This window comes from Anolis carolinensis, chromosome 4 (genome assembly GCF_035594765.1).
Source record: "Anolis carolinensis isolate JA03-04 chromosome 4, rAnoCar3.1.pri, whole genome shotgun sequence".
NCBI lineage: Eukaryota > Metazoa > Chordata > Lepidosauria > Squamata > Dactyloidae > Anolis > Anolis carolinensis.
Genome location: NC_085844.1, coordinates 173,749,825 through 173,768,774, shown reverse-complemented (window position 1 = coordinate 173,768,774; position 18,950 = coordinate 173,749,825). Strand labels below are relative to the sequence as shown.

At 41.1% G+C, this 18,950-nt stretch overlaps 1 protein-coding gene and 1 long non-coding RNA gene across 18 annotated transcripts in view; one reads left to right on the top strand and one right to left on the bottom strand.

Annotated features, from left to right (window-relative positions):
• Nucleotides 1-18,950, bottom strand: part of dab1 (DAB adaptor protein 1) — an 861,244-nt gene that overhangs the window by 80,407 nt on the left and 761,887 nt on the right. For all 17 annotated transcript variants that reach the window (XM_062979600.1, XM_062979599.1, XM_062979591.1 and 14 more), the window contains one exon: nucleotides 18,157-18,255. In XM_062979600.1, coding sequence (XP_062835670.1) covers nucleotides 18,157-18,255 — 99 coding nt within the window. The remainder of the gene's footprint in view (nucleotides 1-18,156; nucleotides 18,256-18,950) is intronic.
• The window catches only part of LOC103278667 (uncharacterized), a 47,629-nt gene that overhangs the window by 17,639 nt on the left and 11,040 nt on the right, over nucleotides 1-18,950 (top strand). The gene's annotated exons all lie outside the window — the stretch shown is intronic.

Here is an 18,950-nt window from a genome sequence, read left to right as displayed (position 1 = left end):
ACAAATTGATTTTTTTATGCTGATAAATTAAAATCCAATATAAGCCAACAAGATACAAAGCACACAAAAATACCACTTGTCTCTTTTAAATTAGGTCAGATGCATGTGATCGAGCCACATAGACAAATGAGAGAAATCAGTTATTGACATTTTAGACAAACAAGCAATAACATCGCAAATATTTAAATGACAGCTGATTTATCAAAATTGGAATTGGTGGGGGAATTGGGAATGACGGGATTATATTCTATATGGTAAAGCACCAAGTATCCATGATTTGCATTCCATGGCAATGGGATTACTTATTTAAAACTCCTAAGCATCCCAAAAAAAGGAATAGATTTATGAACAGTTAATATCTGGGAAGAAACAGAATGTGTTGGGCAAGAGGACTGCAGCTGAGTCTGTTATAAATTTAATAATAATAATAACTTTATTAATGTATCCTGTCCCATCTCCCCGAAGGGACTTGGGGCAGCTCACGAGGAGACCAAGCCCATAAAACACAATAAAATACATCAACATAGGTACATTTAACTCATAACATGTAAAATCATAAAAACATCCCATAAAATCAAATAAAAGCAACTCAACAACGATAGCCAGGTGCAATGAGTGTATTCAGACATTGGAGGCCAGCGGTTAAAATTATATATGTGCAATAACTGGCGGAACACTGATGTGATGGACCAGACTAAAGTGCAGCAGCTAAGTATAGGTGGAGCCACGGACACCGTCAGTTTATAACAAATTAGGCAAAAGCACATTGGCATAGCCAGGTTTTCAGATTGTTATACAACATGGGAAATGTTGCATGATAGTAAACTGTCATGGAGCCAGATCCCAGGGCTGAATTTCCGAGCCCTGGACCTGGCGTCATAACATAAATAACCCTGAAAGCACCTGGCGGGAGAAGATAGTATGAGCCTGGGAACTCAGGGTTGAAAGTATAAACAATTATAATTGGTATAGTGTGTGGGAATAGTAGTAATGTGATCCAGAGGGTGGGGTTTGATGATGATATTTGCGTGTGGTGTTACGTTGCATCAGAGGTGATAAAAATGGATGTATGTAAACATTAGGTCATTCTCGACTTTTCCAAAGTCATGTATTCTTCAATAAAGATTGGATTTGAGAGCAGCTATCTTTGATCTGCGTTCAGACTGGTCCTTTGAAGTGAGCCTGACATTTAAGTCGAGAATCCCATTCTCACCCTCCTGCGGATTCGCAGTGAAGTGATAATGAGTGGAGAAGGAGATCAAAGCCCAAATGGAGCAGGGGCCCGGCCGTTGGGAGAAGAGACGTTGCAAGCCGTAGCTTCCTCTACGGGGTACCCCAGGCCGAACGGCGTGACTCAGAGGATTCCCAGAGGAGGAAGAGGCGTCTCTGCGGCTGCAGAAACCAGTTGGGGATCTGGAGGAAGCATGCCAGAGACCGTAGCCCTGCGGTTATCCATCCTGGAAACTAATTTATCCAGGCTGTCGGAAACCGTGGGGAGGTTGGTCCCACTATTGGAAGAGAATCTCCAAAAAGAGCCCATCCGATATGGCGCCGAGAGAGAGCCAAGTAAAGAAGGAGATTGGAGCCAGAGGGGCCAGCGCGCATCAACGCAGAGTCCCGTGGCGGCGAGGGACGAGGGAGATGAGGAATACTGGCGGGAGCTGGAGTTCCGAGACAGAATGGCCCGCGAAATGGAGCGCCAGCGAGCTCTGGGAACTCTGAGGCCGCCAACTCCAACAGAACTTCCAACCCCCCGAATGGGTGTCGGGGTGGAAAGGCCACTGGGGCCAGGGATCGGGTCCAGTGGATTAGCAGACGAAGGCGGAGAGGAGCCGGAGATCCAGGAAGAGGAGGAGGATGTGCCGTACGACGAGGAAAGGCGAGGTGCGGGGACTACAGCGAGGCCCGCATTCGGATGGGTGGAAGGGCCGACAGCAGCGGCAGAATGTCGGGAGCCGCGCAGAACGACTACCGGAGTGGGGCGCGGCGTGTTCAAAGGGGCCGCCCAAGGAAACCCGATGCAACCCTTCCCCATGCCCCCCAGACAGCATCAACGGGCCGCAGAGTGGATGCAAAGGAGGGAAGATCTCAAACTAGAATACGGAGGGGAATCATCTGAATTGAACTTTTTTCTCATTAGCATCAGAGGATACATGGAAGATAATGCACACACATTCCCCTCCGAAGCAAGCATGGTTCGAGCCATCGGCAACACACTAAAGAGAGGAGCTGCCAGCTGGTATGTACAACTACATGCCAGACGCGACCCATGCCTGAGGTCAGTGCCCCGCTTCCTCGCCGCACTAGAAAACCGGTTCAGAGACCGGCTAGAGCAACTGAGGGCTCGAGACCAGCTTAAAGGAATAAAGCAGAGGGACAAAACGGTGCCCGAGTACGCAGAGGAATTCCTCCACCTCGCGGAAAGGGTACCAGAGTGGTCTGAAGTGACCAAAGTGGAGATATTTAAAGAGGGACTACGCCCCGAGGTTTTTAGCTGGGCAGCGCACAGAGATGACCCCGAAACACTCCAGGGCTGGATCCAACTAGCGGGGCGCGTTGAATCCACCCTGGCCCAAGTAAAGCGCTTCAGGGGCAGCGGCGGCCAGCAAAGACCGGTGGCGAGAGGTCGAGGAGAAATGAGGAAGCAAGAAAAGCCCGGAGGGAGGCCGGGGATCCCCTTCAGAGGAGATGACAACAAACCCAAACCGGGATGCTTTGTATGTGGGAAGACGGGCCATCGAGCAGCAGAATGTTGGGCCCGGAAGGGGGAGCCGCCAAAACCCTCAAAGCCCAAGCCAGCAACCGGGAGGCGTGCGGAGGAGGAGGTGCAAGCCCCAAAATCTTCGGAAAGGCTGGTGAGTCGAGACAAACGCATGCTAGTAGTGCCAATTTGCCTATCGGGGCTAGAGAACCGGGCCACCTGCAGGGCATTCGTGGATTGTGGTTGTTCTAGGAACATTATAACTCCGGAACTAGCAGGAGCGCTGAAATGCCAGCAGATGTTGCTTGACTCCCCAATTGCATTTTCGCAGCTAGATGGATCAGTTGCGGCTGGGGAAGTATCTACAAAGGAAATACGGGGGGTCCCATGTAAAATAGGCAAATGGGAAGGAAGAATATCCTTTGTGATAGCCCCTATCGCCACATACCACGTAATATTAGGGATACCGTGGCTCGAACAGGCAAATCCTGAAGTAGATTGGAGAGGAAAGAGCCTAGCATTTAAAGAACAACAGACGCAATGGGAGATAAGCAAAATTGCAGGAGAGGAGGACGAGGGAGATGAAGCAGGTGAAATAGACCCACAGCTATTGCCACCTGAATACAGAGACTTTGTGGATGTTTTCAATCAGAAAGAGGCAAGTAAATTACCTCCCAAGAGGAATATAGAAGTAGAAATTGAAATAACCCCAGGAGCAAACTTACCAAAACCAAAAGTGTATCCCATGTCTGTTCAGGAGAAGGAGGAATTGAGGAAATATATCGATAAGAACCTGGCGCGAGGCTTCATTAAGCCATCCAATTCTCCTCTCGGAGCCCCAGTGTTATTTAGGAGAAAGAAAGACAACTCCCTAAGATTGTGCATTGATTATCGAAATTTAAATGCAATTACTAAGGACAATAAATACCCTATGCCCTTAGTAAAGGATTTAATCACCGTATTGAAGAAAGGGAGCATATTTACTAAACTTGATTTAATTGAAGCATATCATAAATTAAGAATCAAACCTGAGGATACTTGGAAAACTGCATTTTCCTGCGCATTCGGCCATTTTGAATATAAAATTTTGCCATTTGGATTAAAAAATGGCGGCGGTTGCTTTATGCAGCTTATAAATGAAATACTACACCCATTGTTGTACCGAGGGGTATTCATATTCCTTGATGATATCTTGATCGTGAGCGAAGATAAAGAAAAGCACGTGGAATTGGTCCGGGAAGTTTTGCAGAGACTAAGGGAAGCAAAGCTGTACGCAAAACTGTCCAAATGTGAATTTAATAAAACTCAAATTGACTTTCTGGGGTATCGGATATCTCCAGAAGGGTTAGCTATGGATCCGTCTAAAGTATCAGACGTAAAAGAATGGGGAGTACCTCAAACTAGGAGGCAATTGCAATCATTTCTGGGGTTTGCAAATTTTTATAGATCCTTCATAAAAGGCTTCGCGCAAATAACCGCACCCCTTACTGAACTTTTAAAAACAAAAGGGAAAGGGGAGACAGCAAAAGTGAAAGCTCCTGGCGCCAAACTGAGTTGGACGCCAGAATGCCAAAAGGCATTTGAAACCCTAAAAGGATGCTTCACAAAAGAACCCATCCTAAAACACCCCGATATAAGGAGCCCTTTCATAATTCATTGCGATGCTTCAGACTGTGCATACGGGGCAGTACTATTGCAAAAGGATCAAAATGGGAACTTAAAACCTTGTGGATATTTGTCCCGGAAGTTCAGTGAAACTGAAAAATGTTGGCCCATATGGGAAAAGGAGGCATTAGCCATATTAAAAGCCTTAGAATGCTGGCGACACTTCCTCGAAGGAAGCGGAATCCCATTTGAAATTTGGTCTGACCATAAGAACCTCCAGTATTTAAAATCGCCTCGGAAATTGTCCCCCAAACAAATTAGATGGGCACAATACTTCAGCAGGTTCGATTTCCAATTAAAATTTTTCCAAGGGAAGCAGAATGTCTTGGCAGATGCTCTTTCACGCATGCCTCAACACGAAGGCGTAACCACAGCCAAAGAGGGAACAATATTCTCTGATAAACAATGGGGCTTAGTTGTCAGGACAAGAGCGCAAACCCAAAAAGAGAACACTGCTATTGTTGAAATCGACGGGGAAAATAGTTGGGGAAAAGAACTGAAACAGTCTTATGAAGGAGATCAGTGGATCGCATCCAACGCAGAAAAGGGGGAGCAGAAGGGGGGATTTTGGTTTGTGAACAAGAAACTGTATATCCCAGCAATATTAAGGATTAAGATTTTGCATCGTTTTCACAATAACCAGAGTGCTGGTCATACAGGAATTACAAAAACAACAAAGGCAATAGCAAAACATTGTTGGTGGCCAGGAATGAGGAAGGACATAAAGAATCATGTTGTTCAATGTGACGATTGTGCCAGAAATAAATCGAGAGGAGGGAAGCCAATGGGATTATTACAAACAGTAGCGGAACCTACCAGACCTTGGGAATGTGTAGCTATGGATTTTGTGGGGGAACTGCCGGTTAGCAAAGGACATCGTTATATTTGGACAGTATTAGACCTGTTTTCTAAACAGGCCCACTTTATAGCACTGACGAAATTACCATCGGCAGAGAAACTAGCTGAATTATACATAAACCATATTTACAAACTTCATGGATGTCCCAGTAGAGTGGTCAGTGACAGAGGAGTTCAATTCACAGCAAAATTTTGGGAAAAATTCTTGGAAATGCTAGGAGCAGAAAGGAGTCTAAGTTCTGCTTTTCACCCCATGACAAACGGGGCAGTAGAACGTACTCAACAGACACTGGGGCAGTTCCTTCGAATGTACTCTAACATGAGACAAAATGACTGGTCTAGGTGGCTGGCTTTTGCGGAACTAGCTTTTAATTCGACTATACATTCAGCAACAAATAAAACTCCCTTTGAAGTAGTTTACGGGTATGAAATACAGCCTTTGCCCCAGTTGGCAAGATGGACAGAGGATGAAGAAACAGGGGCAGGGAAATGGAAAGCTCAAATGCTAGAATGCTGGAGTCAAGTGACTGCATCCTTAAAGGAGGCACATAAAAAGTATAAAACGTTCGCAGACAGAAAAAGAGTGGAAGGCGATAAATTAGGGAAAGGAGATCTAGTGTGGTTAAGTACCCAAAACATCAAATTGGGGCTACCTTCGAGAAAATTGGGCCCCAAATATATTGGACCATTCAGAATACAGGGTGTTATCAATGAAGTAACTTTCCAGTTGGCATTGCCAAAGAGTTTAGGGAAAATACACCCAGTATTCCATCGCAACTTACTGAAAAAGTATATGGGGACTTTGGACAAAATGGACACATAGAGTTATTGTTTGATTTATTTCAGGATTGTGATGAAAGAAGAACCGAAGAGGAGGATGAAGAAAACGAGGGCGCCATGTCATGGAGCCAGATCCCAGGGCTGAATTTCCGAGCCCTGGACCTGGCGTCATAACATAAATAACCCTGAAAGCACCTGGCGGGAGAAGATAGTATGAGCCTGGGAACTCAGGGTTGAAAGTATAAACAATTATAATTGGTATAGTGTGTGGGAATAGTAGTAATGTGATCCAGAGGGTGGGGTTTGATGATGATATTTGCGTGTGGTGTTACGTTGCATCAGAGGTGATAAAAATGGATGTATGTAAACATTAGGTCATTCTCGACTTTTCCAAAGTCATGTATTCTTCAATAAAGATTGGATTTGAGAGCAGCTATCTTTGATCTGCGTTCAGACTGGTCCTTTGAAGTGAGCCTGACAGTAAACTGTTCAGCAATTGAACAAAGGACTGTGATAAGTCTTACTCTCACTGAATGCCTACTCAATAGCTAACTGCTCTTTGCTTTGGAGAGGAAACAGGTGAAACCCAAGTTGAACTGGATGTATGCAAAATTATTGGTTGAGCTGTAACTCAAATAGGGAAACATACTGTTTAAGCACCAATTAACAAGTTTGTATTATAACTGTAGAGTCCGAGTAAACATTACATCTGATGGAGCTGTTCCAGAACTGATTAATGCCTTGCCCCAACATTCCTTAGCAATAGTATGGAAGGCTAGGGCTCTATGGAGCAGAATCCAACAGCACATATAGAGGTATACAGTTCCTACCCCTGGGCTCACTGCAAGTTGGGCCAATTGTGAATCCCATTTAATCCAGAACCAAAGGGAGCATTTAAACTCAACACTGAGACTAGTGCTATATAATGCAGTTTCTGAATGCAGATTAACTATATTGACCTAGGTTATATGGCAGTGTGGATTCATATAATAAAGTTCAATTAAGTTAATCTGCATTCTGATGCCAGTGCATTAAATGGCACTGTAGATCCAGCTGGAGTTCAGTTCTTCTCATTTCTGGATTCATACACTTTATTCCAGTTAGGGCTAGCAAATTTTACGAAACCATTGTCTTTTAACTGAGGACTGTATATATTTAAGCCAGAAATGTGTATCCCAAATAGAACAAAGTTCAATGGCACTTGAAGGTAAACTAAATTGACAACCAACATGAAAGTCCATTTCTCTGAAAATACATTCTAAACGTGTAATGCCATTTGATGGTTTTTCAGACAAAGCAGGAAAAGTTTAGTACATCCCTAAATGTGCACACGCATACCTATATCTATATTAACACATTCATCTCTATGAAAATATGCCTTAGAACTGAAGACCTAATGAATACCTCCACAGTGTGCTTTAGGTAGAACTAGCTGTGCCCGGCCACGCATTGCTGTGGCGTTGTCTGGTGGTGTTGGTGAGAACTTGTTGAGGTAGTGGTGGTATTCAATGTCTGTTGTGTGGTTGTCTTTATGTTTAGTATGCATTTGGTTGTTTGTGTACTGTGAAAGTGGTGAGGGTAGAGGGGGTCTATGTCCCTGTGGAGTATTGTATAGTATTTATACGTTGTCCATGTGTTGTGACTGCTTGGATTGTGTCCTGCTACATAGTAGAAAGGGTTGGGCTGGGTGGCCCTTAGGGGTCTCTCCAAACTCTTGGATTCTATGCTTTTTATTATTTTTATTATTTTTATTATTATTATTATTATTATTATTATTATTATTGTCATCTTCATCATCATCATTATTATGTAGAGGCTGGATGGCCATCTGTCAGGAGTGCTTGGATTGTGTCCTCCTGCATGGTAGAAGGAAGTTGATCTGGATGATCCTTAGGGGTCACTCCAAACCTTAGGATTGTATGTTGTTGTTGTTGTTGTTGTTGTTGTTGTTGTTGTTATTATTATTATTATTATTATTATTATTATTATTAGTAGTAGTAGTAGTATTGAGAGGCTGGGTGGCCATCTGTGGGGTGTGCTTGGATTGTGTCCTGCATGGCAGAATTGGGTTGGACTGGATGGCCTTTAGGGGTGTCTCCTAACTGTCTGATGCTATGATTCGATGTGTATTATTATTGTGCAGATATTGGATGGCCATCTGTCAGGAGTGGTTGGATTGTGTCCTCCTGCATGGTAGAAGGAAGTTGAACTGGATGATCCTTATGGGTGTCTCCTAACCTTATGATTGTATGATCTTCTTCTTCTTCTTCTTCTTCTTCTTCTTCTTCTTCTTATTATTATTATTATTATTATTATTATTATTATTATTATTATTGAGAGGCTGGGTGGTCATCTGTTGGGCATGCTTGGATTGTGTCCTCCATGGCAGAATTGGGTTGGACTGGATTACCACAGTAATTATTTCATATTACAGTAGAATCTCACTTATCCAACATTCGCTTATCCAGTGTTCTGGATTATCCAATGCAGTCTGCCTTTTAGTAGTCATTGTTTTTGTAGTCAATTTTTAAATTATTTGTGATATTTTGGTGCTAAATTTGTAAATACAGTAATTACAACATAGCATTACTGAGCATTGAACTACTTTTTCTGTCAAATTTGTTGTATAACATGATGTTTGGTGCTTAATTTGTGTAATCATTACCTAATTTGATGTTTAATTGGCTTTTCCTGAATCCCTTCTTATTATCCAACATATTCGCTTATCCAACGTTCTGCCAGCCTGTTTATGTTGGATAAGTGAGACTCTACTGTATATTTATAATCTTATATTATCTGCTTAGAACTGGATTATATGAGGCCCCTTGTACACAGCTGTATAAATGCACACTGAAGTGAATTATCTGGCAGTGTGGACTCAAGATAATCCAGTTCAAAGCAGATAATATAAGATTATAAATCAGTAATATAGCTGTGTGGAAGGGCCTTGAGTCTACACTGCCATATAATCCAGTTAAAATCAGATAATCTGTATCTTATAGGCAGTGGGGAAGAGGCCTGAGGCCTAACTGTGCCTGTCCCCTGGGCTGAGTAGGTTGCTAGGAGACCAAGTGGGCAGAGTTTAGCCTTGTAACTGGCAGCAATTGGATAAAAAACAATTATTCCTCTCCCTTTAATTAGGACTTTATTTTTCTTGTCTTTTTGTTGTATGAACGTAGAGGCATGGATGAGGGGTTGTGTTGCCAAGTTTAGTGTTTTTGGGATGTGTCGTTTTGTTGTTTTGTCCTAGGCTGGATCTTTTTTATCCTTTTATATATATAGATAATCATTTTATATGAAGAAGACTTTTAAATATATTTTCTCCAAATACTGATCTCAGGCAAGGCTGATTTTTTAAATCCTGTATCAGAGCGGTGATTCTTCCATTAAGTATTAGCCAGAGCAAATTAGCTTACATATTTTCCATTTACTTCTGGGTTCTTCAGAACATCGAATATGACAAGAAAATCAGAATCAGCAAAGGATTGGACCTGTGATATGCATAACCACCAATCATTAGTCTTGCTTCTGTTTTCATGAAAGTAGATCCTGCAACTGGTGTGACCCTACATCAATCCTCACTGGAGAATAACAACAGGGGACATTATTGCTCTGAACTCCTGGAAGGCACTTTGTCATTATCTTTCAGGGAGTTTAGCTAGATAAATAGCATACTCTAAGGATGACCTTTTCCAAGTATGCTAGGTCTGCCAGCTATTGTCAAAAACTAACTGACTTCTAATGCCTCTTCCCTCCTACAATAACTCATAATGAAACCCATGTCATGGCAATTCCTTTATTGGATCAACAAATCCACATTGAGTCCCATCTGAGAAAAAAGTGTGATATAACTCAAGCAAACCATAAAAAGACAGAAAATGTATTTACAGGGTTTGAAAACAGATTATTTTTTAAAAAATTAAGCAGGGAAAGTGGGTGAGTCATGTTGTCTGAATATTGTTATGTAGATGGTTTGAGAGAACACTGCAAATATAATCTAACTCATTACACCATATCAAATCGAGAACCACATTTTATTGCTCAGTTTTAATTGCTTCTACTGTTCCTGGCAGCGCTGGAACCATTGCAGGTGTGGACTGATGAGCTCAATTTAATAGACTTTTTCTTTTAAACTATCTCAATACAGAATACAGACAATGGAATGCTGATTACTCTAATGCTGTCACTCCTCACTGTCAACCTTCTATTTTTTTTTACAAACATGTTTGTATGATGACAACACCACAATATCTTGAACCTGTCTTGCAGAATCACATATATGATTCAATGAATTAAAAAATAATTGTCTTCCTGGAACTTAATGTGGAAATAAGTACCCTACAGCCATAGGAAATTTTGTTACTTTTGTCTGACCAAGTAATTTTAGAAACTGCCATGATTCTTGCAGAACTACTGTAAGTTCTGTCTAGTACTATGAGCAAACAATGAGCATGGTTCCCACAGACACCTACATTTAGCATTTCTGACCAGATCCATATCTGATGTATTAAAGGAAGAAAAATTAGCACTTCCAATAGACTTGAAGCCAGACAGTAAACAGCACAATGAATCATATTCTGAACACATAGTATATAATTCCATTCCAATAATTCTTGATAATTAACACTGCATTTTTACTTGTAAGTTTAATGATCCCAGTTACCCAAGAATGCAATATTAATTATCAAAGCTAATTTCAATCTTCCACCAGCCTGATTTTATTTCTGCTAAATCCCAATTTTATTTCAAGCTAAATAGTTTATTTATATGAAATGTAATTAAGAATCTTAAAAAATTAAGAGAGGGCACAAGGCAGATAATTGTAGTTCAGGAAAAAAAATCCCAGTATATTCTGGTGTTGCCCTGTTGCCTTAGGACCCTGTGATGGAAATATTATGTCCTAACTGAAAAATGCTCATGAAAACATTCCTTAGCCCCTGTAATAAATGATCTCTAAAGAATATGAGCAGATGTACTCTCTTGTGTATATATTCCCAACACAGTAAAAACAAATAAAATACTCTTAGGATATTTATTTATATCTCATTTTTTGCCACAACTCAACATGCCAGTATGGAAGCTAATTATTACTGCACCAGATTCAACAAAGGGATGGGGTAATCTTAAGGAGAAATGTTTTTACAATTATCAGTTGTATGGATGGCTAGAATCACCACAAACACAGATATTGTATTTGCCTCTGTAGTCCTTGGGGGCAAAATACTTCTTCATTCGTTTGAAAGAGAGTTGGGTCTCCTCTGATTTTATGTTAAAGTAAAACCTGGAGTGTACCAGATATTTCTGGGGCTCAATGCAATACAAAGGAGAGCCTCCTTGCCATCTCTCCCTCCTTCTTCCCCCCAATACTCTTAGGAAGCATATCACCAGGAAAGCCGAGACTATCTTGTTTTAAAGCGGGCATACATCCAAGAGTGTGCACTCACAAAGAATGACCAGGCCAACCCCACAATGAAACCAGTATCCATAGAAGTAGAAACATAGACCAGTCAAAGTCAAGTGAAGGAAATAGTCATGAGATAAGTTGAAATCAAGGAGAGAGTTGCCAAAGAGATTAGTCCATAGTCCAGCCAAGTATAAGAGGTACAAGCCATTGTCTACAGCACTAGAATGGTCTTGGTTGCGCTAATTTATAGCCAGCAGTAAATTAGCACAGTTGGTGTCATTAGCCAGTATATTTATTACTTAAGATAAAGGACAGCTTTTCAATTATCTCTGATTCAAGCATTTCGGCTGTCAGAGAGGGACAGGATGCAGAAACTTGATTCAACTGCTACCTGGGATGGATCAGGCTCTGCTTCTGTCAAAAGATTGCCCATCTCTGGCTCTGTCTGGAGTTAATTCCTGGTATTATTCCTTTTTTTTCTCCATTTGAAGAGACATCCTCCAGGTAAGACATGACTCAGAGACTCTTTCATGCTTTCTCATTCTAAGATTGAAGGGACAACAAGGTAACCCCTTGTCCTTCTCTAGCACTGCATATGGACGGGGTCTCTCGCTCTCTAATCATATGTTGAGATTATCTTGACCAATTAAGAGGCTTGCAGCCTACAGAAAACTAGTGAATGCATTTATTCCATGATAGCAAAACTGCTGCAACATGACCCCAAAAGATGTGTACTTGGGGTGAGACATATAATCCTTTCTCACAGAAAAATATTGGTTCAATATTATGGAAGCTGAAGTGAGTTTTATATTTAAACAGATCTAAGGAACATGCAGAACAAATATTTCTATGTCCATAAATTATACAAATTTTATTAAGTGGCTGTCTTCTTGCATTAATACAATATTTGATTGGAACAAAGAAACAACAGGGTATCAGTTCCTGCTGTCTGTATTGTTCAGGATTTGTGGATAAGATGAGCTGTGCAAGTATGTAGGCTACATTTCCTTTATGTTTAAATTCCATTATTTCTTACATAGTTTTCCCAGTAATTTTGCACCATCACAACTGTTGTTGGTCACTAGTGTCGTTTTCTCACAATGTTAAGTTTTTGCTTTTATTTATAATGTTACTTGGATGAAAAGCCTAAGCAAATGGCTGGTAATTTATTGAAATAATATACATGCAGTGTCCAAACTGTTTTTATCAGAGAGGAGGAAAGCTAAACTCTGAGCAATATTATTTTATAAGCATTAGCAATAATGTTAAATGATTCTACTACTCCTTAATTGTTTGCATTCATTTGTTTTTATTTATTCTCAACAACTGCATGTAGTCAATGACTTATTTAAATAATCTCTAAAATTACATCACAAAAATTCTAAGTAAAACTCTCTAGAACGCAAAAAAGTTGTGTGTTTTTAAAAAAAAATAATAATCACATGAGCAGTGCATTCCATTCAAAATACCACATTAGAGAAATAAAAACCTGACTACTAAAAACCATCCTAAATCTATTTCACAATGTTTCAAGACAATATCATCATATAACTCACTCTCCAAAGGAAGACAACATTGCAATAATAGAGCAACCACAAAGAACATTTTGCATACATTGAAAGAGATAATGAAGAATGGATGGATTCTTAATGTTGATGTCTATCTTGGCCATTGTAACAGAACATGAGAGAAAGAAGCTGCTTCTTATGCATACACTCAACTTAATATAGTGGGACTTGTACAAAGTGATGAGGATAGTGAGAAGAAAAGTGATGCGTATTGGCTAATGTGCTACCAGGCAAATCTCTGAACATCTGATGTTTCTCAGTGCTAAATATTAAATTCCATAGACACCCAGAAAAATGTATCTTCTGATTTCCTTGGTAATGAAGTGGTGATTCAGGGCTCCCACTAGGAAAATCCAAAACAATTGCTAACTGTCTGGAAATAAAGGGGGAGAAATCCACAAGGCTCGAAGTTGTTGCTGTTGCTATTGTTGTCATGTGCCTTCAAGTAGTTCCCTCCAGCAGTAAAAACAGGGTAGCCTTCGGAAACCATTGTTTCCCACATTCCTCTGTGATTTCTGGAATAGCCCTTTTTACACCTTCCTATTTATCCTGTAAATATACTGGTGGCACAGTGCATTACAGCGCTGAGCTGCTGAACTTGCGGACCTAAAGGTGCCAGGTTCAAATCCCGGGAGCGGAATGAGCACCCACTGTTAGCCCCAGCTCCTACCAACCGAACAGTTAGAAAACATGCAAATGTGAGTAGATCAATAGGTACCGCTCCGGCCGGAAGGTAATGGCGCTCCATGCAGTCATGCCGGCAACATTACCTTGGAGGTGTCTATGGACAATGCCGGCTCTTCGGCTTAGAAATGGAGATTAGCACCAACCCCCAGAGTTGGTCATGACTGGACTTAACGTCAGGGGAAAACCTTTACTTTTATTTATCCTGTTGGTTAGTGAAACATTCCCAAACTCTTGCGAGACACCTGAAGTAATGGTAAATACCACATTTAGTCCCTCTTTATAAACACAGGGAGATGGCTAGAGGTAAGATGGAGACTTTCTTAGTTCTTTCCCTGGAAACCTTTCACCCGTCTCAATTTCATTCAGAGCTGCCAAAGGGTCCAAGTTGATCTCTGCAAGAGATGTGGTCTTCTCACAGGAAAGTGACTCCTCTCCTTTGCCATTTGGCAGACAAAAGCCAACTAGATTTTTTAAAAAATAAAATGAGCATATCACCAGTTCCACTTCTTCTATGGCATGAAGAAAAAGTTGTGCCTGAATATGATTGCAAATGTTTCCCAACATCCTTAATTAATTGAAATCAATCTCAGTACATCCAGGTTCTGGAAGCTGACCTTCTATTTGATTTTTTCAAGAAACAAATATCACAATATCCTCTGTTTCACAAACGAAAGGCCAACTCATCCTTATATTAGACTAGCTTGGGTACCTGATGATGCCTGGGTTATTAGAAAAAGACACTATTTTTTTTTGATATTGGGTAATATCACTTAGGTAATTTTTAACATGTTTTTAAAGGAAAAAAGTCAGTCTTTGCATTTGTTTTTTTTTATTAATGCTCCCATTAGAAAATTCATAAAGATGTGGGTGAACTATAACTCCCAAAATTCTGAGTCAATCACACCCAAATCCCTCCAGCATTCAAAGTTGGCCAGATAGGGTCTTTGTACCAAGTGTAGTCCAGATGCATCATTGGTGGGGTTCAGAGGGCTGTCTGGATAGGGGTGAACTACAACTCCCATACTGCAAGGTTAATCACCACCAAACCCCACCTGTATTCACAGTTGGCCATGTTGGGTCTGTGTCCAAGTTTAGTCGAGATCCGTCATTGACTGGGTTCACTGCTTTCTGAATGTGGGTGAACTACAACTTCCAAAAATCAAGGTCAATTCCCCCAAAACCCCTGCAGTATGTTCAGTTGTTCATTCGAGTTCTTTGAGCCAAGTTTCATCCTGGTCCATTGTCGGTAGGGGTCACAGTGTCTCTGTATGCAGGGGTCACAGTATCTCTGGATGGAGGACAGTTCGGGCAATGAGCCAGGCAGAAGCTGCCTTCTTTGGAGCAATCTTGAGGAGGCAAGATGGCATCCTCTTTTGGGGCCTAGGAGGAGAAAGCCAGCCTGTAAGGCCTTAAACATGTCAGCAGAGAGGCGAAAGGGGCCCAGTGGTGGGTGGGTAAGGTGGGGGGGGGGAATAAAAGTTTTCATAAAGAGACGCAAAACCATCCTTAAAAGGAAAGATTAAAAAGATAGTCTTTTTTTCTCTTAAGTCTGTTGTGGAAAGTAGATATACAATAGAGTCTCACTAATCCAAGCCTCGCTTATCCAAGCCTCTGGATAATCCAAGCCATTTTTGTAGTCAATGTTTTCAATATATCGTGATATTTTGGTGCTAAATTCGTAAATACAGTAATTACAACATAACATTACTGCGTATTGAACTACTTTTTCTGTCAAATTTGTTGTATAACATGAAGTTTTGGTGCTTAATTTGTAAAATCATAACCTAATTTGATGTTTAATAGGTTTTTCCTTAATCCCTCCTTATTATCCAAGTTATTCGCTTATCCAAGCTTCTGCCGGCCAGTTTAGCTTGGATTAGTGAGACTCTACTGTAGTAATGTAAATGTAAAGTTTTTTATTATCAGTATGCACAGTTGGCCATGTTGGGTGTATTTGGTCCAGATCTGTTGTCAGTGGGTTCAAGGGTCCTAGGGGTTATGTGTGTCAAGTTTGGTCCAGGTCCAGCCTTCCTGGTGGTCCCAGTGGTATTTTTTATTATAAAAGTGTAGGCCGAAGGCTGTTAAGTGTACCAAAGCTAGTGTCATTCTGAGGAGAGAGAGTAAGCCGAAGCCTGTTTCTGGTAGTTTTTGCCTCAGGGGTCCCAGTGGCCTGTGAAAGTGGCGGCCAATTAGAAAGCTGGCCCATATTCTGGCCGGCCAATTAGAAAGCTGGCCCATATTCCGGCCGGCCAATCAGAAAGCTGGCACATATTCTGCCCGGCCAATCAAAACACTGGCACATACAAACATTCACTTTTGTATAGATATAGACATATAGAAGACTAGCTTGGGGACCCGGTGATGCCCATGTTATTTAAAAAGGCATTGTTTGATTTTGGATGTTAGGTAATATCACTTAGGTAATCTGTAATGCTATTTGTTATTTAAAAAAAGCCAATCTTTGATTTTGTTTGTTATGAATCTTCCCATTAGAAAATACATAAAGATGTGGGTGAACTACAATTTTCAAAATTGTGGGTCAATCACCTCAGACCTCTGCCTGTTTTCAAAGTTGGGCATGTTGAGTCTGTGTGCCAAGTTTGGTTCAGATCCTTTGTTGGCTGGATTCAGAGCTCTCTGGAAAAGGGAGAACGACAAAGATTCCAAAGGCAATCACCCCCAAACCCTGCCAGTATTTGTCCTTGTTGTGTTTAGGTGCCAAATTTGGTCCAGATCAGTTGTTGGCTGAGTTCAGTAATCTCTTGATGGGAGTGAACTGTAACTCTCTGAAATCAATCCCCTCCAGTATGTTCAGTTGGTCATGGGGGATCTGTGTTCAAAGTTTGGTCCAGGCCCATCATTTGTGGGGATCACAGTGGTCCCTGGAAGTGGGTGAAGGTATTGCAAATCCCATTGTCTGTGGTCCATCCTCCCCAACCCTCACCAGGACATAAAGTGCATCATAGGGAGTCTGTGTGGCAAATTCGGTCCAGATCTTTGGTCATGGGGTTAGCAATAGTCTCTGAATGTGGTGAAAGTACTGCAAATCCCATCATCCATGGTGCATCCTCCCCCAAACATGACCAGGACATAAGATGCATCGGGGGGGGGGGGGGGAGGTCTGTGCACCAAGTTTGGTCCAGGTGCATCATTCGTAGGGGCCGCAGTGGTTTCTGGAAGTGTGTGAAGGTACTGCAGTTCCCATAACCCATGATCCAGCCTCTCCCAAACCTCATCAGGATGTAAAGTACACTACGGGGGTCTGTGTCCCAAGTGTGGTCCAGATCCAGTAGTCTCTTTATGTGGATGAAAGTACCGAAAATCCCATTGTCCATGGTCCACCCTCACCCAAACCTCACCAGGACATAAAGTGTGTCATGTGGGGTCTGTGTCCCAAATTCAATATAAGTCTGTCATTTGTGGGGGTCGCAGTGCTCTGTGGAAGTTGGAGCTGAAGGGGGTGAAGGTACTGCAAATCCCATTGTCCACTGTAAATCCTCCCCCAACCCACACCAGGATGTAGTGAGGCATGGGGGTTATGTGTGCCAAGTTTGGTTTAGGTCTATCATTCGTGGGGGTAGCAATGTCCTGTGGAAGTGGGGGCCAAATGGAAAGCAGGAAGAAACATTGCTGCACCACTGCATACATACAAACACAGATACATATAAAAACTGAGTTTTGTTATATATATATATAGATAGATAGATAGATAGATAGATAGATAGATAGATATAGATGCGTAAATGAAAATGCGATCACAGTGGCGCCTGAGCAGACTAATAACTGATGAAGATGAGGGAGAGTAATTCTTTCTCTCTTGCCATAGTTCTAATCAAAATGGTCTCTGGAGCTTTTGTGTGAATTTTAAAGAAAACCTCTTTGGTGCTAACTAGAGCATTAATTGAAATGCAAATAACAACTTTGAAAGACATTTCTGTTGAACGTTCTTCTTCTGCCTCCCAGAGTTCAAAGGTTTCTCTATAAGAACAACTTACCTAACAAAATGATTTCTTGTGATAGTATTTATGCAATAAAGATCAAATTTGGCCTGGACCATAGAAAAGTTCGTTTTAAATTCCAAAATATCCACTAAACAAGATGCTAGTACCCCATGTTGGCTGTGTTCTTCTGGGAGTTATGCTCCAAAAGTACATGTATCTGGTTCTTGGGTAATCCAGTTTTGTCCTTATCAGAAAAATCATGCTGAGCTTAAATCTTTTTAACAATAGTAACAGGTCACACTTTTGCAGTTTCTATATGCATGAGAAAAGAATTATTCCAGTCATGTAAATAGCTTCTAACAGTTATTATGAATTTCCTTTTCCTGTATTAAGTGGGGTTGGGAACCCTCTATCTTAGTTATCTTGGGCTGTTGCTTTGATGTATAATAGAAATTTATGAAGGTTGTCATCTGTTTTGTATGACCATTGAATACCACTGCTCATCTTGAGGAAATTATCCATTTTGTTGTGTCATGTAATTATTTCACTTACTCCTGTCTTCTCATCAAAGATTTTGATTCCTCCAAAGGAGACAGTAAGAAATATTTTCTGCTTGTGTTCTCCTTTTGATCGAGCTGCTGCAACAATTCCCTGTTTGGAGGAAAAAAATTGTTCAGAATTTTTTTTAAAAAAATCTACTCTTTGTTTCAACCAAACGCCATCACACATTGAGTAAAGGTGACATACTGGCTTTGAAGCCTGGCTGTATATGTTCAGCAAATTAGATGTAAAACCATGTTTTATATAAGCATCATATCTGAGGAGTACTATGGAAAAAAATTGGACTGACTTCCTCTGGTAATGTCTAGTAAAATTAAAAGTGACTAAATAGGCTATTTGTACATGCAAGTTTTATTCAACTGTATCAATAATTTGGATCTCTATCCAAGGAAATAGCATTTTCATACTCTAGCATATACTATTTACAAATTACTAATCCCACTACTGTTGTTAACAATCGCTCTCCAATCCAAAATCATAATCAGTTAGTTTTGCACATTCAATTAAATCTTCCTTCCCACAGGACATGCATGTGGTAGTCTTAAAATCAATGCAACAGAATGGAGCCCCCGGTGGTGCAATGGCTTAAACCCTTGTAACAGTAGGACTGCTGACTTGAAGGCTGGGTTGCTGACTTGAAGGTTGTAACTCAGGGACAGCATGGATGCGCTCCCTCTGTCAGCTTCAGCTCTATGTGGGGACATGAGAGAAGCCTCCCACAAGGATGGTAAAACATCAAAACATCCAGGTGAATCATAATGGGAGACTCCATATACAATAATATG